Below are 25,358 nucleotides of genomic sequence, written 5' to 3' on the forward strand. Positions count from 1 at the left end.
CCTTTAAAAAATACCCCTAACTCAGGGGCTTCCCTGGTGGTCCAGTGGTAAAGACTGTGCGCTTCCAATGCAGGTGCGCTAACAATGCAGGGGGTGCATGTTCGATCCCTGATGGGGGAAGTAAAATCCCACATGCCGGGTGGCATGGCCAAAAAAAAACCCAAACAAACAAAAACACCACCCCTAACTCAAAGACCGCATGGGAGTGGATCTGAGATCTGTCTTCCACTCCATTCCTTGGTGCCCTGCAGTAAATGCTGTTCTTTTCTTAACCACAACCAGGTGGCAGTAGATTGGCTTTGTGAAGCCAGCGGACTAAGTTCCGTTTGGTAACACAAACAGCAGCACTCCCACAGATTTTAGTATGGTCCTTTTGTGAAGAACAAAATCTGTCCTTAGAACTGGAGCCACTGTTTTCCTGTTTTCCAGCACCGCTCATTGTGGAGTTTAGCCTTTTTTCCTGAAAAGCCTGGTAGGTTCGTGCATCTATGTGAACTACATTACCCAGAATGCTCAACGGAAAAGGGCAGTATGAGTAACCAATGAGTTCTCAGGAGATAGGCAGTTTCCGTTTGAGGCGCAACTTGTAGGGGCGGGACCTCCGGCCTCCTCCTCAAGGGGACCATTTTACTGCCCATTTTAACTGCTATGGGTCAGTTCCGGAGCTCCGTGTTAGAAACGGGGTGACGGAACCGGGAAGGTCCGAGTAGAGGCATAGTCCCCATTGCACAGAGGCCGGTCTGAGGCTCGGCGACGCCGCCCGTGGGCCCCGCACCAGGCCCGGGAGAGGGTCCGCCGTGCCCTGGTCCCACTTCTCCCGCGGCTCCCGGCGCCGCTCCGCTCACAGAGTCCGATGGCGGCGGCGGCGGCGCTTAGGCAACAGCCTCAGGTAAACGGTAGTCCTTCGGGCCCTCACCCCATCAGGCACTAAAGCCCCGAATGCTGGGCACCTGCCCATGTGCCCGCAGGCCAGGCCGCGGTGTCCAGGACGGTGAGGCGGTTGTGGGTGGGGCTCTGTTTCCGACAGTGTGATGGCGCGTGGGAGAGGGTGACAGGCGGAGGGACCCGCAGGTGCAAAGGCTTGGAGGTCGGATTGAGCCGGGAGGATTCGGGAAACCTGGGGTCCATCTGATGTCTGCAGGACACAAAGAAGGTGAAGCGGTGTCATACCCGGACTGTCAGGCTGAGGGTTGTATCTTCATTGTGAGGACCTAAGAAGGCATGGAGAATTTTGAACGAAAGGGGAACAGGATTTACATTAGCGTTTTAAATGTTTCCCAAGGCCCTTCAAAGGAAAAACAGATTTGAGGGGAGTGATGAGGACATGGAGGCACTAGGAGGTTGAATCTTTGTTCAAGGCCATACTGCTGGTAAATGGTGATACAGAGCACCGAGTAACAGGGGTCAGACGACCAACCTGAAGTCGTCTGGCTCCAAGGCCAGGCAAGGAAGAATACAGGGTGGCATGAGCTTCAACGTTTCTAACCCACAGTTACATTCTTATAAGGCCTTTCTCTTCCCACAGAGTCCGAAGGCTGCAGAAGTACTTATGGAAACAAAACAGGTATGGTAGTGGTGTCCTAGTACCTTACTGGCTCCAACCCTCACTCGGATGCTTTCTGGTTTGTGGTGTCCTGGGACTCTTATGTGCCATTTTCCCAGTCCTTGGGTCTGGGAACCCTAGAGAAACCCCAAGCCCAGGGTTCTAAGTCTATATCAGGGGTGATATGGAGGTGTTCCCATTTCTGGCGACTAGTGTAAACTAGTGTGGAAGGTTAACCCAGGAGCTGCTACCAGGTTATGCAAATACTTAGTGTTAAAACTGAGCTGGGAGTGTTAAGGAACCACAGGTCTCTGTTTCTGGTATGAACAAAGGAAAGGAATATAGGATGACTGCCTGAGAAATGGGGCATTTTGGAGGTATTGGGAGGTTTGGATCAGAGGAGGGAGGTGATATTACCAAGGTCTAAAAAGACTCCATCTGATTGTAAAGTGCAGAACAGACTGTGGGAGTGAGGGAGGAGCAAGGTGGAGGCTACTGAGGGTTAATGGGCCAGGGCTGTGGTTTAGGAGATGTGGTCGGGGTCTGGATGCATGTTCTAAAAAGGGGCAACTAGGTTTTATAGTATGGATGATGAGAGAGTGAAACAGAGAACTCAGGGATAACCCCAGCGTGTTTGGTCTTGGCAGCTGTAGGGATGGAAGCTCCAACTGAGATGAAGAAGTTGGTAGTAGGAGTAATAATCACTGGGGGTATCAGGAGCTTTGTTTTAACCATGTTAAGAGTCTGAGGTATTTCAGAGACCAGTAAGTGGAGGCATCAGATTGTCAGCTGGACTCACAAGTTGGGAAATCAAAAGAGGGGTTCAAGTTGGAGACATTCAAAAAGTGGTAGGTACTATGTGGACCCAAGTAAGTGACCTGTGGTCACAGGAGGTATAATCTTCATGTTATGGTCCTAAAGCTGTTCAGGAAGCAGGAAGTGGAGGATAGAGACTGACTACTTATTCTCTTGCTTGAGTACCTGAGTGATGGTTTTGGTTTCTTAAGTGCAATTGAGGGAGGTATGTGGCCATAAAGGTAGGGTGTATCAGACATGAGAGCCTGGCAAGTGGCCAAGGCTTCCAAGAGAAGAGTAGATATGAGATGGATGTCAAGGCATAGGAGTGCTTGAGGCAAGATGACATGCAGACCAGAGCTATTTCTTATTCACCACACTATGGACTCACCAAGATTCTGTGAGGACTTTGCTGGGGCCTGGAATGTTTCAATTAGCCTGGTGGATATGGTCAGGGCAAGTATGGTCATTTGTGTTAGTTAATAGGACTGGGGTTGTTGGTAAGTGGGACTGGACTTTGAATGAGGGTTAGATGGACAGAGAAGGCTGTCATAACTGAGGGACAGCAAGAGCAGCACAGAAATGCAAGAGGGCCATGGGCATCCAACGTCGACAGGTGGTTCTCTGTGGCTTAGTCTTAGGCAAGGAATAGCCATACAGGGAGGGAGGCCTTCATAGAGGGATTAGATGTTTCCACCCCCAGTGGGAGCCATGGGAGGTCTAAGCTAATATTGAATCTTGTTTGAATTTGCCAGGCAACTCTGGGTGCTTTCTGCAAAGTTGTATTTTTAAGGCCTAAAATAAAGGCCCATTATCACGTGCTGCCTTGACATCTAATAAAACCTAGAGTGGCTCAAATGGCCTGAGTGTAAGTTCCCCTCTCGAATTGGTGATCTTGGATAGGGTTTCCCATTTTATCAAGGGGGCTAGAGCAGTTCCTTCTCTTAAGAAAAACTCAACTCACATTGGTGGAAATTCCCTGACGGTACAGTGGTTAGGACTCAGCACTCTCACTGCCGGGGCATGGGTTCGATCCTTGGCTGGGGACCTAAGATCCTGCAAGCTGTGTGGCAGGCCCCCCAAAAAAGAAAGATCAAATTAGCTTTATTCAACAATCATGCTTTGGGTAGCATCCCATCTGGCAAATAAAAAGGAGCTCCACTGAGCTGTAGAAAAGGAAAGGTTTTTAAATGTGGAAAGGGTGTGGAAAAGGGAAATTATTAGCAAAGAATGCATTGTCTCAGGCAAGTTTGCCCTCCAGTGGGGAATGAAAGGGGTCTATTGGGCGGATTACCTCACTAGTTCTGACCAGGAAATTCCAGGCTGATTAGTTAAAGGTTACTTTCCTGGAGGTTGAAACCACAGTTAGGTTAGGTATTGAATATTAAGTCTTGGTTTGCTTATGTGGGGTTTAGCACAGTGACTCTGTTTTCACCTTCCATCACCTTTTTAACATTGCTAATCTTTTTTGAAGTGGGTTTCAGTTCTCTACCGGCCTGCAGAGTTATTCAGACAAGCCATTGCATCATCCTCTAGGAAACAGGTTGTACCCCGACCTCTTGATCCTAAAAAACTTCCACCGCACAACCCCTGGTGGGGTTTTTTCTTTTTTCCAGTGTACAACATTCATGTGGCCCTGTATGGTATGTGATGTTCTCCTCTCGCAGGCTATATCTCTAATTAATAAACTGTTGTTGATCTCATCTGTCCAGTGTCAGGTGTCATATCGTCTGCATCTCCATAACCCTAGGACAGGAATTCCAGTGGGGTAAAGAGGAGGTGATTAAAACAAAAATAACATATAGAGAGGCCAGGGAGATGCCTGTGCTCTGGGGCAGTGAAGCATGGTGGCCATGGGCATGTGGCTGTGGTGTTGAGGGATGTGCAAGTCATGTGTACTTGGAGAGGGAGTGTGTCTGATGGCCCCAGGGCTCTGGTGTTGAGACTTCTGTGTCTTTGGTTGTATTGGGAATAGTTTGACAAGAGTGGGTGGATGCATCTTCCCCAGGCCCACAGCTTAGACACCTGTTTCTCCATCTGCCACTTGTTGCTGATTGTTGGACTTCATGACCATTGAGCCCATAAGGAGAAAACAGCACAAGTTGCACCAGGGCCTGGTTTGTCCCCTGAGTTGGGGGGCTTGGGAGAAGGATGGGCATGGGGTAGATGTGTATGGGATGGATTGTGGGTACTCAGAGAAAAGTTGTTTATGGTTTTATCTGTTCACCACCATGAAAAGGCACTGTGACCTTTGAAGATGTGGTTGTGTACTTCTCCTGAGAGGAGTGGAGTCTCCTTTATGAGGTTCAGAGACACCTGTACTGTGATGTGATGCTGGAGAACCTTAAACTTAAAACCTCCCTGGGTAAGGTCCTCACACCCACCTCTGTACTGTGAGGTATTCCCTGCTCTCTCTTTTTTTACTAGAGCCTGATCTGCCCTTCCTACATCAGAACCACAAAAACTGCTTCCTTCCACAAGTCCTTAAGTAGGTGCTGTGGTTGGTTGGGATAAGGTGTGTGCACTGCCCTCTTCTCTCCTTGAAAAGCCGCAACACCTTCCCTGCAGCCTCACAAAGAATGATTCAGGGTTAGGCATCTACTGGTCACTATAATTGATCCTTTTTTTTTTTTTTTTTGCGGTATGCGGGCCTCTCACTATTGTGGCCTCTCCCGTTGAGAAGCACAGGCTCCGGACGCGCAGGCCCAGCGGCCATGGCTCACAGGCCCAGCTGCTCTGTGGCATGTGGGATCTTCCCGGACCGGGGCACCAACCCGTGTCCCCTGCATCGGCAGGCGGACTCTCAATCACTGCGCCACCAGGGAAGCCCAATAGATCCTATTTTGCTTGCCTTCTCCCTGGCCTGGTAACTGTCCAGATCTAAGACACCCCTGTACCCCAGATCCTATTTCTTTCCTCTAGCTGACATTTCCTCATGCCTGCTTATGCCAGGAATTGCCATCACTGACGTGGTTACTAATTACGTGGACCATTATCTTTTCTTGCAAGACTCTCCAAAGTTTTCTGTAATAGTTTTCTTTCCTGTGGCCTGTTGTGTGCTGAGTTGTTCTGGCCTAGTACTGGCTGCACTTTTGTAATGTCTTTAAATACTTGCATCACGTGGTTGCCATGTATATTTGCTCATCTTGGGAGTAGGTTAGAGAGCCTTCAGTGGTTCACAAATGGCTATTAATCCAGCCACAACAAGATGGGTCAAGAGGCTGCTGGTTTTGAGTGGCACCTTGGGGAGGGCATGATGTCAGGGCTGTGTTCAAATTATAGGAGAAACTCAACTGTGTTTGATTAGTATTTTGTGCCAGTTCTAGTGACCACACCTCATTTCTGGTGTTCCTTCCCCATTCTTGACACTTCGCTGACTTGTCAACTCTACTTGTCACTTCTACTTTTACCTCCCATGCAGGAGTAATCCTCATCTCTCTGGACTGTTACCTGTTTTTCTTACTGCTCCATCTGCAGTGTTCTCCAACATTGACTTTTACATATTGTGTCATGGGTGAGGTGTGCATATATCTTTAAATAGTCCTTGAACACAGGCTACTCTATTGCAGTTGGATATTCTTGGTCCTGGACTTACCCTTCTATTTAGTGGTCATGTGTCACCAGCAAATAAGAGCCTACTGGAAGTTATTTGCAGAGAAACCAGTTGTAGGCCCTGCTCTCCTCCAGATATCCCATCCCACAGTTGTATCCTTCACCTTGTGAGACCTTCCCCATTCTGTGCTCTTTATTCCCTAGTACAGCAAAGTAGCCTGATCCTCAACATGCATCACCTCCCTTGTCCTGCAAACAATCCCATGGACTTGTCCTGAGTTTGTTAAACACACTCTTGTGTTCTGGTGGCCCCCTCCAGCCACATACTGTGTTATCTACCATCATCTACAAGAATACATTATAAAAATATACATGGCTCTGCAGTGTGAAGAGGTAACATGAGGTTTGCAGAAGGCAGCTGGAAGAGCAGAAGACAGAAATACAACTGCCGTATAAATTTTAGGTTTCATAACTATCAAAACACATGTCCCTTCTGGGTTCCACTAAATAATATGAAGTACAAAGAGAGAGAGAAAATGACATCTAAGACCTGTCTTGACTTCAGCTCAGTAACACTTCCTCTTCATTTTGCCAGGAGTAAATCCATATGGAGAAGATTCCAAGTCTGGGAAGCCACTCTAGATGGCTCATCATTCTCCTGTGTTCCCTTTTCATGGAAGTTTAGTACAAGGTCACTGCATACATTTAGTAAATTATCTGTGGCCAGGTATGTTCTTGGATCAGAAAGATAGAGAACAAACACATGGGGGAAAGCCAAAGAGAGTAATATAGCAAACAAAGGAGAGAGAAGTGGGAGAGAGAGGAAATGAGCTATGAATTATGGTAGAAATCACACATAAATGTCAGGAAGTGGCACAATTCTGAAAATGAGAGACTGTTAGAGTTATATATATGGTTTTTGAACATAGAAAGCATTAATGTATAATATTTTTAGTCAATTACTTCCTCAAGGTGTAGAGAATGAGAAGCAGTTCATTAGCAAGAATAAGGAGGAAGCTATATAGAGCGAAACTACAATCTATATTCATGAAAATCCAGATTCTTAGACAGATGGGACAGTATAATGTTTTCAACAAAGAAAATTAAGAACTGACATAACTGCAAGTCAAGAACTGAAGGAAAGTACATTTTCTAACACAATTGAAGTGAGATGGACTTCAAAGAAGGATAATCAAAATAGAATTCTAATAGAGGTTTATTTTGCTAAGCCAACAAACTCTCCCTGGGCCATGATATTAGGAGAATTGATAGGAGCAGTGTTTGGAAGCAGTGTGAATTCACAAAGAGAAGAAAGTTCATTCAAAAACAGCAGTAATAGGAACGACCTGACATTGCTGTGTTCCATGATGGGGTGTTACTCTCTGAATCCCAGTCCATGTGGGCTGTAAACCTGGCACTCCCCCTTCCATCAGGACATCTGAGGTTCTTTTACTGTACAGAAGACATGGCAGGGCTATGCACTGGGGGTCTCAATGTATGTGACTAGAATCCTGTTGCACCTTCTTTCTAGAATCATGAGCTTATATTCTAAAACTCTTCTTAGATTCAGCATACACTTGGATGACAATATTGCACCTTCCTGCCAATGAACATGGACTGTCTCTCCATTTATTTAGTTTTTCTTTGATATCTTTCATCAGAATTTTATAGTTTTTCCCAAATAGCTCTTGTATATGTTTTGTTAGGTTTATACCTGAGTATTTCATTTTGGAGAGGTGCCAATGTAAATGGTAATGTATTTTTAACTTCAAATTCCATTCATTCATTGCTGGTGTATAGGAACAACCTTGCTATAATTGCTTAATGGATTGAGGATTTGTGTTGTTTTTGATTCAGATTTTATACATAGACATTTGTATCATTTGTTTACAGAGACAGTTTTATTTCTTCCTTCTCAATCTGTATACGTTTCTATTTTATTTTCTTGTCTTACTGAATTAGCTAGGACTTCCAGGACAATGCTGAAAAGCAGTGGGTAGCAGGACATACTTGCCTTGTTCCTGATCTTAGTGGGGAAGTTTTGAGCTCCTCACAAGTAATTATTATGTTAGCTGTTACATTTTTGTAGATTTTCTTCATCAAATTGAGAAAGTTCCCCTCTATTCCTAGTTTGCTGAGAGTTTTTTTTTTTTTTTTTTTTTTTTTTTGCTGTATGCGGGCCTCTCACTGTTGTGGCCTCTCCCGTTGCAGAGCCCAGGCTCCGGACGCGCAGGCTCAGCGGCCACGGCTCATGGGCCCAGCCGGTCCGCGGCATGTGGGATCTTCCCAGACCGGGGCACGAACCCGTGTCCCCTGCATCGGCAGGCGGACTCCCAACCACTGCGCCACCAGGGAAGCCCTGCTGAGAGTTTTTATCATAAATCATTGTTGGATTTTCTCAAATGTTTTTTCTGCATCTATTGATATGATACTGTGATTTTTCTTCTCTTAGCCTATTGATGTGATGGATTACATTAATTTGTATTTGACTGTTAAACCAGCTTGCATACCTAGGATAATCCCACTTGTTTGTGGTGTATAATTCTTTTTGCACATTGTTGGATTTGCTTCTGTGCTCATGAGAGATATTGGTCTGTAGTTTTCTTGTAATGTTATTTTCTGGTTTTGGTATTAGAGTAATGCTAGCCTCATAGAATGAGTTAGGAAGTATTTCCTCGGCACATTTCATCTGGAAGAGATTGTAGATAATTGGTATAATATCTTCCTTAAATATTTGGTAGAATTCACCAGTGAACCCATCTGGGCCTGGTGCTTTCTGCTTTTGAAGTTTATTAATTATTGATTCAAAGTCTTCAGTAGAAAGTAAGAATAGACAATCTGAATAGGCCTTTTTATTTTATTTTTTATTTATTTTTCTCTTTTGGCTGCATCACACAGCATGTAGTATCTTAGTTCCCCAACCAGGGATTGAACCTGTGCCCCTGCATTGGGAACACAGAGTCTTAACCACTGGACCACCAGGGAAGTCCCCAGCCTATATCTTTTAAATAAGTTAATAAATGCCAAAAAAAGTATTTGAGAAAATCTAACACCCATGCTCTCCTGTTTTCGATTTCATTAGTTTCTACTCTAATTTTTATTATTTCTTTTTCCGCTTTAGATTTAATTTGGATTTCTTTTTAAAGTTTTCTAGGATGGAAGTTTAGACTAATGATTTTGTATTTTCCTTTTATGCTGTAAATTTTCCTCTAGGCACTGCTTTCACTGCAACCTACAAGTTTTGACAAGTTGTGTTTTCATTTAGTTCCAAATAGTTTGAAATTTCTCCTTGATGCATGTGTTATTTAAAAGTTTTTGTTTAATCTCCATGTATTTTGGGATTTTCCAGCTATCTTTTTCTTTTTGATTTCTACTTGAATTCCATTGTGGTCTGAGAGCAGACATTGTATGATTTCTATTCCTTCACTCCTGACTGCTGGAGCTGTCCATTTCTGGTAGATGGGTGTTGAAGTCTCCCAAATATAATAGTGGATTCATTTATTTCTTTTCACCTGGAACTCTAGGTCCGCTTTCACACTCACAAAGCAGAATTTATCTCCTTCTCATAGTTTCCATCTGACTTCCTCTATATTCAAGCTGCAACAGGAGATTGTCAGTTGCAGTCTTTCTTCTTACACTTCAGATCTGCCTGACTTCCACTTCTGTCTTAGCCAGAACAAGTTCTCTACTTTTAAGAGTGCATGTGATTACATTAGGCTAACCTGAGTAATCTCTATTTTAAAGTCAAACGATTAGCAACTTTAATTACATCTGTAAAGTTCTTTTACCATGTAACATAACATATTCATGGGAGTAACCCCAGGAGTCAAAGTTCACAGCCATCAAAACTCTGCCAACCACAGTCTCTTTTCCTAATTCACCTTTGGGTTTTATAGCAGATTTCATTCTTTACCTTCTCAATAGTAAGTCTGACATTATTTTATTTATATAAATCTACTCATAATTTATCCACACAACTCAGCCACGAGATAAATATCCACATATAACTGCAACCACCATTGTATGGCACAACTTGACTTTAACTCCAGGTTTTCCATGTTCAACACAATGTGATTAAGCAGCAGTTTGCTTGTAAGTACATCTGATGATCTCTGCTTTTGTTGTTTTGAAATTAAATGTATCATTTTGAGTAAGGTCTTTATTTTGCTTATTTATTTTCATTTTATAGACTAATCTTTTGCTCTTCTCATGATATTAACCTGGGGGCTCACTCTCTGGGTCTGTGAAGAATTGATACTGATGCTGCCTGTGTGTTTAGGTCTTACTCTTGCCCCTCATGACAGGGACCTCATTAGGAAGAGACCTAGCACATAAGCCTAATATCTACCAATGTTCTACACAATGAATACTTAGGCAATGATGATGATGACACAAAAAAGTCTCCTACAGTTCTTGCTGTACAGTTATTAGATTTTCACACAGACACACATACATACACAACAGCTAGGTTTATTAACTGTACAGCATGATAGTTATTTACTATTCATTAAGTGGAAGTGGATTATCATAAAGGTCTTCATTCCTGATGTCTTCATGTTGAGTAGGGTGAGGAGGCTGAGGAAGAGGAGGGATCAGTCTTGCTGTCTTGGAGTGGCAGAGGTGATAGAGGGGAAGGAGGTGGAAGGGGAGGCTGGAGAAGCAGGCACACTCAGTGGAACTTCACAGAAATACGTCATTTCTGTCTGACAAATATTGTATGATTTATCATTTCAATTTACATGAGGTCCTGGGAGTCATCAGAAAGTAGAATTGTGGTTGCCAACATCTAGGGATATGAGGAAATAGGAAGTTATTGTTTCATGGGTACAGAGTTTCAGTTTGGAATGATGTAAGAATTCTGGAGATGGATAGTCTTGATGGTCGCGAAGCAATGTTAAGGTACTTTCTGCCACCAAATTGTATATTCAAAATGGTTAAAATGGTACATTTTTCATTATGTATATTTTACCATAATAAAAAATGTAAAAATAATAATTACTCAAAGATGACTTTCTAAAATGTGTATGTTATTTACTAATGAAGTTCAGGGATTTCCTGATAATACCATTTAGGAAATTTTCAGTGTTTTGGAGTTCTGGGTTTGGAAGTGTTGTGGAAACATAATTATAAATAAAATGTCCTGTTAACCCAGAAAACCTCTGCACATAAAGAGAAGAGAAAGAAAACATTTTTTTCTGTTGAATAAGCATTAAAGCAGAATGTGATGTGCATTACAGGCAATCTAGTAAGGAGACTGAAGTAAGTAAGAAATCTCACCCTTTTATATAGCCAGGCAATATAATCCGTTACATAGGTGTTTTTGAGATAAATGAGAACTAGTTCTCAAGTTAGAGGATTTTTGACAGTACCAGTTTTCATATAGTTCATGACAAATTTACCATGTAATTGGGGTGGCCATTGGCATCTGCTAAGTGTCTTTATCTAAAAGAAATATAAATTTCTTTTACCTTTATGACAGGAGGTAGTTTTATAAATTAGACCCAGGCACCTGCTGGAGTTAGGCTCCTACTCTTCCACAAAAACAGAAACATAAGGGTACTGTCTTCCGTGATGGTTGAATTTCAAAGAGCTGTCTCTCTCTCAGGTCCTGGAGAAAAAGATTCCCAGATTGTAAAACTGACAAAAGGCATATATAGCCTTTAAAAATATTTTCTTATATAATAATGGGCAAAGGAAGAAAAAACAAGTATTTTCAAGTAAATGCCCTAAGAGAAAGTGGATGCGGTGATGAAACTCTCCTTTTTAGCCTCAGCGGATTTATTTTTCTTTTATAAATTTGTATTTACCGTTACAAAACTCACTGCTAATTTGAACTTTAAGCTGATCCCCAAAAGATTTATTTGCATTTTCTTTTTATTAAAATTTATTTTTTAAAATTTGGGTGTGCATTGGGTCTTTGTTGCTGCATGTGGGCTTTCTCTAGTTGCGGCGAGCAGGGGCTCTAGGGAGCGGCCTTCAGTAGTTGTGGCTCGCGGGCTCTAGAGCGCAGGCTCAGTAGTTGTGACACACAGGCTTGGTGGCTCCGCGGCATGTGGGATCTTCCAGGACCAGGGCTCGAACCTGTGTCCCCTGCATTGGCAGGTGGATTCTTAACCACTGTGACACCGTCACCGGGGAAACACCTATTTGAATTTTCTAAGCATATTAGTTGGATGAAGTTCCTTTCAAATGCAGAGGAAAAAGTCCTAGGGATATGCGGGCTTCTGGAGGCTTTTTTTTTTTTGCGGTATGCGGGCCTCTCACAGTTGTGGCCTCTCTCGTTGCGGAGCACAGGGTCTGGAGGCGCAGGCTCAGCGGCCATGGCTCACAGGCCCAGCCGCTCCACGGCATGTGGGATCTTCCCAGACTGGGGCACGAACCCGTGTCCCTTGTATCGGCAGTAGAGGCTTTTGAAGACTGGAAGAACTGAAGCAAATTCAAGAATTGTGTGTGTCCCCATGTAACCCATTTTCTTTATTTTTGAAACTGCTACCTGGCCAAATGCTCAGTACTGAGAACTACAGTAGTAGTTGTAGTAGGTGAAAGGTGAGAAATTTTTCAGAGGAGACATAATGGGTCACTTGAGTGTTTATTTATGTAGGAGAAATAAGATTCGTTAAAAAATTCAATTAAAATAAATTATTTTTTAAAGATTGTATTTTTTAACCATTTAACTTTTAAGTACTAAATGAATATTTTTAATGAAATATAAGTAATTTTTAGCAAAATTTGACAGCCATTAGCACCTAAGAGCAACTTTCAAAGACCTACATTTTCATGTAGTCTTTATTGTCCATATTTAATAATCATTTGTTTTTTATTATGACTAACTTATAAACAATACTTGGTAATTGAAAAATAGTCTTACCTGTGGCTAAATGTGTAATTCTGCAGTTCTGTGGTGTCTGCTTTACTTCAAATTGATTGGAAAATTGTTTTAATCTTTTTATGTTTAATCATGTAAAATGCTTTTTAATGTGTGCAGATATGAAGCACATAACTTGTCTAAATATTATTTCAATCTAGAATATTTAGGTAATGTGGTTGTTATTAATGATAAATTTTACTGAAATAAGTTATATTTATTACCACTAATAAAGCATCATAGTAACATTACCTCCCAGAATGAGTTTTTCTTTTCAACATTAGTTTATATTCCTGTAGTAAATTAAGACGCTGCATTGATTTTTTTTCAATATTTTAATTTGACGGTTTCCTATTATTTACAGACTCAAAATTTTCAGTAATTGCTCAGTGACTCATTAGATGATCTCTTGAATGTGGTGCCATTACCTTGAAATGTTGAGTCTTTTTATTCTTTTCACCAATAAATGTTGACTTTGAAATCTGTCCTAATTTAAGATCCTCAAAATTATCTGTTGTTCCCTTACCACATTTTTCAAAAGCATAAATATTATGTGAACTTTTTTTATGCCTATTATACTGCAGTGATCTGTGAGGGGCCTATCCTCTCCTGTTCCCACAACTTTACATGGTATTTACAGTGAGAAACTTGTGGTCACTTAAATATATGCGAATTAAAAAATCAATGTCAAAACTCATTACTGCAGAGACTGAATATCATCTTTGGTAATGATTCATTCTTCAAAATTGTTTTATGATTCTATATCTTAATAGATGTAAAAGACATCTGAAGAAAATAAAGCAATTTCCTTCACTCTTTGATCTGAACACACTCAATACTTCAGTATAGGAATGAACACAGCTCATAGTGCTTCTAACTCTCCATTCTCTGTTCTTTGCAATCCTTGCACGTGTTTCTTCTTACATTATCTCTCAGTGGGTTCTACATTAGCAACAAAATGAAAATTAAAAACGTTCACCTTCAGAGGATATGACTAGCGTCCTGATCAGTGTCACTTGGGAAATCTCTCATAACTGTAAGCTTATTATTACATAATGATAAGGAAATTGGGTTTGGAGATGTATATTTTGTGATGCGTCTGTTAGAATCCAAAACCTAACTCCAATTTGTAAAAGTGTTTAATAAAATCCTACACTGAGTTTTAGTTTTTGAAACCCTCAGAACCACTTTGGGTTTTTTCAAGTGTGTTGTAGGTTCTGGTTGTGATACAGTAACAGACTGACTCACACTCCTACCATAAACGACTATAAAAGTGGCAAAATATGCGGAGTTCCTGCTTTGAGGAGTGGGATGGCACAAAGCACGGGGCTGTGAGCTTGAGGGAAGGACGGCACAGTGGGTGAGGTCGCATCCTCCCATCCTCCTGCCAGGGCACTTTCTAAACATGCACGGGGAAATGGAGCCCAGAAAGCAGAGGTGGAGGGACCAGAGCTCAGAGCCCAGGGCTGCAGAGGCAGCTGGAAATTCCGTGGCTGCATCTTTTCAGGGGGCCCTACCCAGGCAGAGGTGTTCTGAAACCTCAGGCTGGACCTCCCAGGGGCAGAGACCCTTGTTCTTGAATCAGAGGTCAGGTATGGACAGGTGCCACCAGTCACTGCATCCCAGCTTCCCCCTCCAGAGGCAATGTCCTCACCTCTGGCTCAAAAGCTGAGGCCCCACTTCCTCCTACTCCAGAAGCTGATTCCCCACCTGTGGCACCTAAGCAATGCTAGCCCCTCTCTTGCACACGTGTCCATGTCATCTCAGGGGCCTGCCCTCTGGTCGGGGGGTGGCCTCTTGGACTCCACATTTGTAACCTCAGCTGGACCTGACTCCTGGGACATAATTATCAGCCTCTAGACCTTCAGGCCATCACTACTTGGTCTGGTTTTTCTGCCCATAGGGAACATCATTGGGATTGGACTGGCACTTGAGGACTCTGGTCACCTCTGAAGAATTTTCTTTGGCCTTGGAGAAGAGCCCATATAGGGACTGAGAAGCGAGAGTAGCCATGAGCCATGAGCTCACAGCAGCTGGCCAGCCATGGTACATGCAGAAGACAAAATGCAAGGCAGTCTTTAAAAGGAGGTAGCTTTAGGTCTACAAGGTTTTGAGAGAAGGAAGTATCAGGAAGTATTGGGTGTAAAATGAGAAAGTAGCTTTACATTACATTAGTTCCAGATGTACAGCATAGTGATTCAGGGGGACTTCTGTTATTGCAAGAAACATAGTGACCTGGTCCACAGAAACTTCAATGGTGCAATGGAATATTCTTGAAAATGTATCAGAATCACCCGAAAGATTATTAAAACACAGATTCTAGAGACTGACCCACAAAATGTCTGCTTCACTAGGTTGGGTTTTGAAATGAAAATGAGCGTTTCATGGTGAAGGTCCAGGGATCAGACTTGAAAACCAGGGCTCGTTGAAAAATTACGCTTCCTGGTTCCAGGACTGAATCCACCAGAGAAGAAGTCTGCAGACGCCCAGAGGCGGAGCCAAGTTTTCTCACACATCCCCTGAGTGTCTTTGCAGTGAGAAAGTCCGGCTAATGGCCAACTTGACTAAAGTCCTAGCCAGGTCCTCCACTGCCAAGGAGCCCTGTGAGGCTCCACCCACCAAAGCTATCTAGCCACGTGCTTATTCTGGCTAGAATTTATTCCCAAAATTCCCATATAGTTCTTCCTCATCTCCTTCACGTTTTTGCGCAGTGATTACTCAGCTCTGTAATCTGCATACCACACTCTACCTCTAAGTACATTTACCTTATATTCTTTCCATTATGCCTCCTACACTGAACATACTATATGACTTAACATTTCTGCTTTCATGATTCCTGTGTCCTCCTGAATATAATATAACCCCTAGAAGGGCAGGAGTCTTTGTCGCTTTTGTATCCCAATGTCTCCCACGCATCTACAATAAGTTCTTGAAGCCAAATATTTACTCATTGATCATTTGCCAGAACAGTGACTAAACAAGACACTTTGGCTTCAGCTTCCCTGTGTATTTTTGCAATTCCATGTACTCTCAATGTCCCCTTTAACTTTTCCTGAATGCTCATATTGCATAATGACTTCAAGCATGAAGAGGAATCACATTTTGGAGACAGTGTTCAGAGAGATTGTTCTAGTCACATGTTCAGCTTAATTGTACCTCTTCTCAGACATCACTGCTAAAACTTCTCTAAGATTTTCACCTTTTTACCATACACTGATACTTTCTCTGAGACGTTTCTGACACAATCTCTGAATCACTACATAGTCATTAATAGCTTTCTATAGTTTGAATTTTATAACTTTTTCCCAGATAATATCAATTCCTCATGCAGAACAGTCTGTGTAATCACAGGGGAAATGATAACCACTTCCCAACAATGATATGAGATCATGGTTTAAGTTACCCCTTTCATTTTGGGGTTCAGAACATCTTTTTCATACATGCTCTACCTGTGAACACCGCACCCATTGTCCCATATCAATACAACATATCTTTCATTGTTCTATTTTTGAGATTGATGTCAGATTCCCAAAAAGAAGTTAACTATCAAGCTATCCAAAAATTTACTAAATGGATAAAAATATTGCTTACTAAATTGGGCACAATAATTTACTATGCTGTTAGAAGTATTTTCTGAAGTGACTACAGAGATCCACCTGTGTACTCCTGCTTTGAGTAGCCCAGCATCCCTCTACTATCTTTCCTGTCATGGACCATCTGGAGTGTTTTTTCTCTTCTCCTTGACCAAACATACAGAGACTGTTAAAACTGAGTCTAACACTTCATAGTGTATAGATTTAATTCCAACATGGTAATGTTTATTTTTCATTATTAATTTATTTTTATTGAAGTATAGTTGTTTTAAAATATTAGTTAGTTCCAGGTGTACAACATAGTGATTCAATATTTTTATAGGGACTTCCCTGGGGCGCAGTGGTTAAGAATCCGCCTGCCAATGCAGGGGACGTGGGTTCAAGACCTGGTCCGGGAAGATCCCACATGCCGTGGAGCAACTAAGCTCAGGTGCAACAACTACTGAGCCTGCACGTTAGAGCCCGCGAGCCACAACTAATGAAGCCCGTGCGCCTAGAACCCGTGCTCTGAAATAAGAGAAGCCACTGCAATGAGAAGCCGGCGCACCGCAGTGAAGAGTAGTCCCCACTCTCCACAACTAGAGAAAGCCTTCACGCAGCAACAAAGACCCAATGCAGCCAAATATAAATAATTAAAATTAAAAAAATATATATAGTTATAGATTATACTCCATTTAAAGTTATTAAAAACAGTGGCTATACTTCCCTGTGCTATACAATGTATCCTTGTTGCTTATCTATTTTATACATAGTGAAACTGAGAAGGACCCTGTTGGGCCTTCCCTGGGACAGACACCCCCAATCCCCATGTCTCCTGACTTTCCCCCCACCCCTCCTCCAGTCTTGCTGCACAGCTTGTGGGATCTTAGTTCCCCCGACCAAGGATTGGACCTGGGTCCTCAGCAGTGAGAGCGTGGAGTCCTAATCCCTTGACTGCCAAGGAATTACCGACCTGACTCTTGTTAATAGAAAAGTTTTAGCCTCCTAGGCCTTTCCCGAATTCCAAAAAGCAAAATCAGAGAAGTGAGAAAATGCAGAAACAAAGGAAAGCAGTCAAGCAAGACAAAATAATAATAGTTTAGCCATAAAACAAAGCCAAGGACCTTTAGTTCCTCCTCAAGGACTATAGATAATATCTTGAGCCATATCCTTGAATTGTTTTGCAGAAACTAAAACCACCACCAGGTGGAAGAAGTTAACTGCGTGCTGACAACCAGCACATAGACTCCAGACCAGTTGGAGCCAGAAAACTGATAATTGAGATTCCGAAAATATCACCATTACCTCATCATCAACCAGAGAATTGTGCACAAGCTGATCACACATCCTGCCACCCTCCCTCCTCACACTGTCTTTAAAAACCCTTCTTTAAAAAAAAAAAAAAAAAACCCTTCTTTGAAAGACATTGGGGAGTTCAGGTCTTTTGAGCATGAGCTGCCTGTTCTCCTTGCTGGTGCCTGCAATAAGCCCTGTACTTTCCTTCACCACAACCGAGTGTCAATGGATTGGCTTTGCTATGCATCAGGTGAACAGCCCAAATTTGGTTTGGTAGCAATAGCAGTTTTTGTCTCTTAATCCCATACCCCTATTTTGCCCATCCCCCATGAAATGTTTATTAGCTTCTGCTACCAGTGGACACATTTTGTGTCTGAATGACTAGGAATGATATGTGCATTTGGATCTCTGTCCTGTGGGAGCTTCTGTAACAATATGTTTAGTCTCAGGGAGCATGATGAAGTTCACAGGGTCTGAACTAATACATCAACCTTGGCTGAACCTCTGCAGGCAACACAACATCCCCCAGAAACTCTGAGATCTACCCCTTAAGAATGGACAAGTCCCTGGGTCTTCCCTGGTGGCACAGTGGTTAAGAATCCACCTGCCAATGCAGGGACCATGGGATCGATCCCTGGTCTGGGAAGATCCCACATGCTGCGGAGCTACTAAGCCCACGCACCACAACTATTGAACCTGCACTCTAGAGCCCGTGCTCGGCAGCAAAAGAAGCCACCGCAATGAGAAGCCCGCGCACCCAAAGGAAGACCCAAAGCAGCCAAAAATAAAAATAAATAAAAAATTTATTTTTTTTTAAAAAAGGACAAGCGCCTTCTAAGTCCTTTGGTCCGCTGACTCCATTTCCCAGAGCCCCTCAGGGGTCTAAGATTGCCAGTAGTCCACGCGCGGGTTACCCCAAGTGTGTGAACTACAGTACCCAGAAAGCTCTGCGTCGACCAGCCGCCTTGTTGAGCCAATGAAGGCTCAGAACAGAGGCGTTTCCGTAAGGGGTGCCTAGCGTGGGCCGGGACTTCCGGCGTCCTCCTCCGGGCGGTCATTTTGGCTGCTCGGGTGTGTTCATACGGACAGAAGTTCTGGAGCGTTTAGTGGAGCTGACGGGACAGGACCGAGAAAGCGACGGGGCAGTCGTTGTTCCCGCTGCACAAAGGCGAGTCTGAGGCTCGGCCGCAGCGCCGCCCGAGATGATCCGCACCAGGGCCGGTTTAAGAACGGCCGGCCCGCTCCTGGCCCCGCTCCGCCCACAGGCCTGGATGGCTGCGGCCGCTCGGAGGGACCCGCCTCAGGTAAACGCTCGTCCTCGGGCTCTCACCCCACCAGACACTAAAGCCCCAAATGCTCTCGTCCCTGCAGCCCAGGCCTCGGTGTCCAGGACGGTGAGGCGCTAGTATATGGACTACTGTTTCTGACAGTGGTCAACACCTCAGCTTTCCTGTTTAATTTTACTATCAGGGGTGTGATTAGATATGGGAGAGGGTTACAGGCACAGGAACCGGCATGTACAAAGGCTTGGAGTTGCGATTGAGCCGTGAGGATTCGGAAAACCTGGGCTCCGTTGTGCCTGGTGAGGAACAAAGTTTGAGGCGGAGTCGCGCCTGGAATAGCAGGCTGAGGCCTCTGCCTATATTCTCAGAACTCTGAGCGCTGCGGAAAATTTTAAACCAAGGGGGTTACAGACTACATTAGGATTTTAAAAGTTTCCCAAAGGCTGTTCAACGGAGGAACAGACTGAAGGAGGAGGATGAAGTATTAGGGCACCAGGAGGTTGGATCTGCGTTCAAGCACACAGAGCTAGTAAGGTGAGACACTGAGGCACGGAGGTTAGGTATCCAGCCCTAGTTCACCAGGCTCAAGGGCCAGGCGTGGGCACACAGGGGCCTGAACCCACTGAAACCTGACATGGTTATATTCATTCATCTGTAATCTGTCTCTTAAAACATGGCTGTAGAAGCGCTTATGGGACCTATACCGGTACGTGTAGAGTGTCCCAGTCCCTTACTGATCCCTACCCCCACCCATATATTCTCTGTATTGTGGTGTCGTGGTATTCGTTAAGGACCCAAGCTCAGGATCCCGAGTCTACGAAGGATTATATGGAGGTATTAACATTTCTGGCACCGAATGTAGACGGATGTGGGAAGGTTATCTCAATACCAAGATGTAAAAATATTTAGAGGTAGAGCTGAGTTGAGATCATTAAGATCTCCTTTCCATCAGGTGGGAAGAAGGAGCAGGAAGACAAGATTCAGGACTGGAATGGCTGCCTAAGAAGTTGAGTATCGGGCTTCCCTGGTGGAGCAGTGGTTGGGAATCTGCCTGCCAATGCAGGGGACATGGGTTCGAGCCCTGGTCTGGGAAGATCCCACATGCCGCGGAGCAACTAGGCCTGTGAGCCACAACTACTGAGTCTGCGCGTCTGGAGCCTGTGCTCTGCAACAGAAGAGGCCGCAACAGCGAGAGGCCCGCGCACCGCGATGAAGAGTGGCCCCCGCTCGCCGTAACTGGAGAAAGCCCTCGCACAGAAACGAAGACCCAACACAGCCAAAAACAAATTAATTAATTAATTAATTTAAAAAAAAATAAAAGAAGTTGAGTATCTATTCTGGAGGTGACAGGAAGTTTGGGACAGAGGAGGGGAATGATCTTACCTAGGTTTTTTAAAAATAAATTTATTCATTTATTTATTTTTGGCTGCATTGGGTCTTCGTTGTTACGTGTGGGCTTTCTCTGGTTGTGGCGAGCGGTAGTTACTCTTCATTGTGGTGTGCAGACTTCTCATTGCGGTGGCTTCTCTTTGTTGCGGAGCATGGGGTCTAGGCACGTGGGCTCAGTAGTTGTGGCTCGTGGGCTCTAGAGCGCAGGCTCAGTAGTTGTGGCTCACGGGGTTTAGTTGCTCCGCAGCATGTGGGATCTTCCCGGACCAGGGCTCGAACCCATGTCCCCTGCATTGGCAGGGGGATTCTTAACCACTGCGCCACCAGGGAATTTCCTTACCTAGGTCTTAACAGGCTGCATATGGCTGCATAGTGGAGAACAGATTGTGAGACTGAGGGAAGAGGAAGGAAAACCAGGGTGGAGGCTATTATATTAGGCCACTTGAGGGTTCATGGAACAGAGTGGTAGCTTAGAAGTGGCTGGATTCTGAATGCGTTTTTATTAAGGATTAACTAGATTTCTTAATGTGGAAGGAAAGTGTCTTGTTCTGCTTGGGTTGCTATAACAAAATACCGTAAGCTAGATGACATATAAACACCAGGAGTTTATTTCACACAGTTTTGGAGGCTAGAAGTCCAAGATCAGGATGCCTGCATGGTCAGGTTCAGATGAGGGCCTGCTTCCTGGTTCATAGACACCATCTTCTCACTGTGTCCTTACATGGTGGAGAACAGAGAGAGGAGCAAGCTCTCTCGTGACATTTATAAGGGTGTTAATTCCATTCACGTGGGGCCTGCCTTCATGACCTCATCTAATCCTAATTTCCTCCCAAAGGCTCCGGCTCCTAATACCATGAGATTGGGAGGTTTTGTGTCAACTATGAATTTTGGGGGGGCATAAACATTCAGTTTTATAATAGTGAGAGAGTGAAACAGAGGATTCAGAGATGAATCCAAGTGGGATTTTTTCCCTGAAGTATTATATAATTGATTTCTATTAGTTTCAGTTGTACAGCATAGTAATTAGATATTTTTGTACATTACAAAATGATGACCATGATAATTCTTGTTGCTGTCACCATTCAAAGTTATTACAATATTATTGACTATGTTCCGTACTCTGTACACTACATCCCTGTGACTTACTTATTTTGTACATGGAAGTTTGTTTTGCTGTTACCATGAGGTTTTGATATAGCAGTCTATATATATATATATATATTGTTTTAAGTTGCTGGTCTCTTAATGTCAAATGCATTTCCAATATCCTGCATTTGTACTTTCTGCTTCTCATGATTGCTGGTTTTGATATCATATTTGTGTGTGGATGATTTCCTACTTTGACTATATGTTTACCTTTACCAGTGAGCTTTCCCATTTGTAATTTTCTTGTTTCTAGTCCTGGCCTTTTCTTCTAGAGAAGTTCCTTTAGCATTTGTTGTAAAACTGTGTTTGGTGGTGCTGAATTCTCTTAGCTTTTGCTTGTCTGTAAAGCTTTTGACTTCTCCGTTGAATCTGAACGAGAGCCTTGCTGGGTAGAATATTCTTGGTTGTAGGTTTTTCCCTTTTCTGGCCTGCAGAGTTTCTGCTGGAAAATCAGCTGATAACCTTATGTGGATTCCCTTGTATGTTATTTGTTGCTTTTCCCTTGTTGCTTTTTATTTATTTGGCTGCAGCTTGCAGGATCTTAGTTCCCCAACCAGGGATTGAACCTGGGCCACAACCATGAAAAAGCTGAGTCCTAACCATTGGACCACCAGGGAATTCCCAAGTTCTGTATATTTTAGTGATGTATTTATGATTATATATGCTCTCAAAAGATGCTGAATTGTACATTAGAAAGAGTAGATTTTGCAGTATGTACTACAGAAAATTAAGACAAAGGTCAGAGAGTTATTATTATTATTATTATTTTAAATAGGGTTGTCATGAAAGGACTCTAATGAAGACATTAGGCCGGTAACTTGAAAGGATTGTGCAGCAAGCCATGTGGCTATTTGAGAACAAAGAAATTCAGGCAAAGAGATCTGAAATTATAAATCTCTCTGGTGTTTGCTTAGGTAACATCAAAGTAGTCCCATTTGGTTTTGTTAAAAAACAGAATTCAGCCAAGTAAATTTTAAAGATCTTATTGGCTTAATTCAGTAATTCATGAATTGGGCAGCATCCCATCTAACGAATAGAAAGGAACTCTGAAGAGCTATGAGAAAGTTATACTATAAAAGAGCTTATTGTTTGTGGTAAGGTTACCTTTCTTTAGGCGACAGCAGGCAGGGGTCTATCAGGCAGATTACCTCACTAGTGCTGACCAGGTTAATTCCAGATTGACTGATTTAAGATTCGGTTTCTAGGGGAGGCTGAAACTGTAAGTTAGGTGTTAAGTCTTGGTTTGGTGAGTGAAGTTCAGTTCAAGTGACTCCATTTTGGACCAGTTTTCTCTTTTTTAAAACAATTTAAAAATTTTTTATTTTTATTTTATTTTTAATATTTATTTGGTTGTGCTGGGTCTTAGTCATGACAGGCAGCCTCCTTAGTTGTGGCTCACCAGCTCCTTAATTGCGGTATGTGGGCTCCTTAGTTGTGGCAGGCAGACTCCTTAGTTGCAACTCAGGGGCTCCTTAGTTGCAGCCATGGGCTTCTTAGCTGCAGCATGTGAGCTCCTTAGTTGTGGCATGCAAACTCTTAGTTGCAGCATGCATGTGGGACCTAGTTCCCTGACCAGGGATCGAACCCAGACCCCCTGCATTGGGAGCATGTAGTCTTAACCACTGTGCCACCAGGGAAGTCCCTTTAATTTTTATTTTATATTGGGGTATAGTTGATTAACAATGTTGTGTTAATTTCAGGTGTACAGCGAAGTGGCTGAGTTATACATACACATGTATCCATTCTTTTTCAGATTCTTTTCCCATATAGATTATTATAGAATATTGAGTAGAGTTCCCTGTGCTATATAATAGGTCCTTGTTGGTTATTTATTTTAAATATAGTATTGTGTATATGTTAATCCCAAACTCCTAATTTATCCCTCTCCCCCCGCCCCCACCTTTCCCCTTTGGTAACCGTAAGTTTGTTTTCAAAGTCTGTTTCTGTTTTGTAAATAAGTTCATTTGTATCATCTTTTTAGATTCCACATTTCAGTGATATCGTATGATATTTGTCTTTCTCTGTCTGACTTCACTTAGTATGATAATCTCTGGGTCCATCCATGTTGCTGTAAATGGCATTATTTTGTTCTTTTTTTATGGCTGAGTAATATTCCATTATATATTTACCACATTTTCTGTATCCATTCCTCTGTTGTGGACATTTAGGTTGCTTCCATGTCTTGGTTATTGTAAACAGTGCTGCAGTGAACATTGGGGTGCATGCATACATGTATCTTTTCTTCCTTCCTCCCTCCCTCCCTCCCTCCCTCCCTTCCTTCCTTTCTTCCTGCCTTCCTTGGCTTTCGTGATCTCACTTCCCCCACCAGGAATTGAACCCTTGCCACAGCAGGAATCCTAACAACTAGGCCACCAGGGAACTCCCCTGCATGTATCTTCTCGAAATATGGTTTTCTCCAGATATATGTCCAGGAGTGGGTTTTTAAACAATTTTAAGGAGACTACATTTTGTGAAACAGAAGTAGTCTTCTCAAATTTACAATATTTTGATTTGACATCCATAATGCTAGGGCTTTGGGAGATCTTTCCTTTTTCTTTATACACAACCACACTTCAATTTTAGATGGATGCAGTATCATCTCCATGGTATATCATAAGCTGTTTGCAGCAGATGTCATAATTCCTATTTATATTTCTAACTGAAACTCTCCTTATACCACAACCACCAATTAGGGGAGTAGAATTGCATCCTACCCCAGTGACTGTTGGCACAGTTTCACTTACTGCCTGGAGCATATGCTGGCTTAAAGAGAGAAGACTTTCAGAATCACCATCTCAGGTCTCAGACACATTCTCTGCTCTTTAGAGATGTCAGGTCCTGGGTTCGACCATCACTGTTCTAAGATTTCAGTGTTCCCATTGACTAAAAAGACTCCATATGGAGATTTCCTTTTTAGCCTTACCACCTTCACTTAGTTGGGGAACATTTGGAAAATCTAGGACATCTTCCCCTGAACTGTCTTAATAATTATAAATATTTCAGTACTTTCAGGGAAAAGAGCTCAGTCATTATAGATCTGTCATTTAAAACTTCCCAAACCCTGCTCACAGATTTCACTTGAACTCCTGTGCACATATGTTGTCCCCTGGACCAGCAGCATTTTTCCATCTCCTGTTATTTTCCTCTCCAGATTGCAGTTCTTGGCTCAACATGTTTATTAAACTTTTGGCAAGACCAGTACATCTTAATTGTTAGTTCATTAAGTTCCCCAGTATTACTCCCCTCTATCTTGATATTCTGCCCCTGCCCCCCTCAGAAAGAAAAAAGAAATCACCATTTGAAAACACTTTCTGCCTCCTAACCTAAAACAAATCATTTAACACTAATGCCAGCTAGGGACCATGCCCCCATGTCTTAACTTCTCTGTGGATTTGTTCTTTATCAAATCTCATGACTGGTGACCTGTTTATTACTGCTCTCTCTCTCAGTCTCTTTTTAAACTAACATTATAAACACTTATACCTTTTAAAAAATAGTTTTTTCTGGGACTTCACTGGTGGCACAGTGGTTAAGACTCTGCTCCCAGTGCAGGGGCCCAGGTTCAATCCCTGGCCAGGGAGCTAGATCCCATAGATTTGCTCAGCTAATGCAATGCTCAGATTCTAACTTTTAAAAAAAAGTTGAGTAAAAGCAGAAAATTAAACCTCAAAATAAAATTTCAGAATTAACATTGAGCAATTAATTCTTAATAATGGAAGTGAAATAATTCACCCACATGCATGTCGCAACTAAGAGTTTGCATGTCACAACTGGGGAGCCTGGCTGCTGCAACTAAGACCCAGCACAACCAAATGAATGAATGAATGAATAATTTAAAAAAATAAAAATCGTTTTTTCTCTCTTAGTGATCCAGTACATTTCCTGTTCTACTGTCTCTTTCACCTTTTACAACTGAA

At 42.8% G+C, this 25,358-nt stretch overlaps 2 protein-coding genes and 1 long non-coding RNA gene across 3 annotated transcripts in view; 2 read left to right on the forward strand and 1 right to left on the reverse strand.

The window, feature by feature from the left end:
* The first annotated feature begins 623 nt into the window (after nucleotides 1-623).
* Nucleotides 624-12,283, forward strand: LOC138842451 (uncharacterized). The gene is made up of 3 exons (XR_011377004.1): nucleotides 624-889; nucleotides 1,526-1,564; nucleotides 12,185-12,283. It is a non-coding gene; the product is annotated as an uncharacterized lncRNA (long non-coding RNA).
* The window catches only part of LOC115848016 (zinc finger protein 551), a 97,889-nt gene continuing 83,843 nt past the window's right edge, over nucleotides 11,313-25,358 (reverse strand). The window contains exon 4 of the mRNA XM_070044366.1: nucleotides 11,313-11,498. Coding sequence (XP_069900467.1) covers nucleotides 11,409-11,498 — 90 coding nt within the window. The 3' untranslated portion in view covers nucleotides 11,313-11,408. The remainder of the gene's footprint in view (nucleotides 11,499-25,358) is intronic.
* The window catches only part of LOC115847998 (zinc finger protein 211-like), a 29,187-nt gene continuing 22,511 nt past the window's right edge, over nucleotides 18,683-25,358 (forward strand). Inside the window, exon 1 of the mRNA XM_070044368.1 lies at nucleotides 18,683-18,927. The gene's annotated coding sequence lies outside the window, so the exon portion shown is untranslated. The remainder of the gene's footprint in view (nucleotides 18,928-25,358) is intronic.

Source organism: Globicephala melas, chromosome 19 (assembly GCF_963455315.2).
Source record: "Globicephala melas chromosome 19, mGloMel1.2, whole genome shotgun sequence".
Taxonomy (NCBI): domain Eukaryota; kingdom Metazoa; phylum Chordata; class Mammalia; order Artiodactyla; family Delphinidae; genus Globicephala; species Globicephala melas.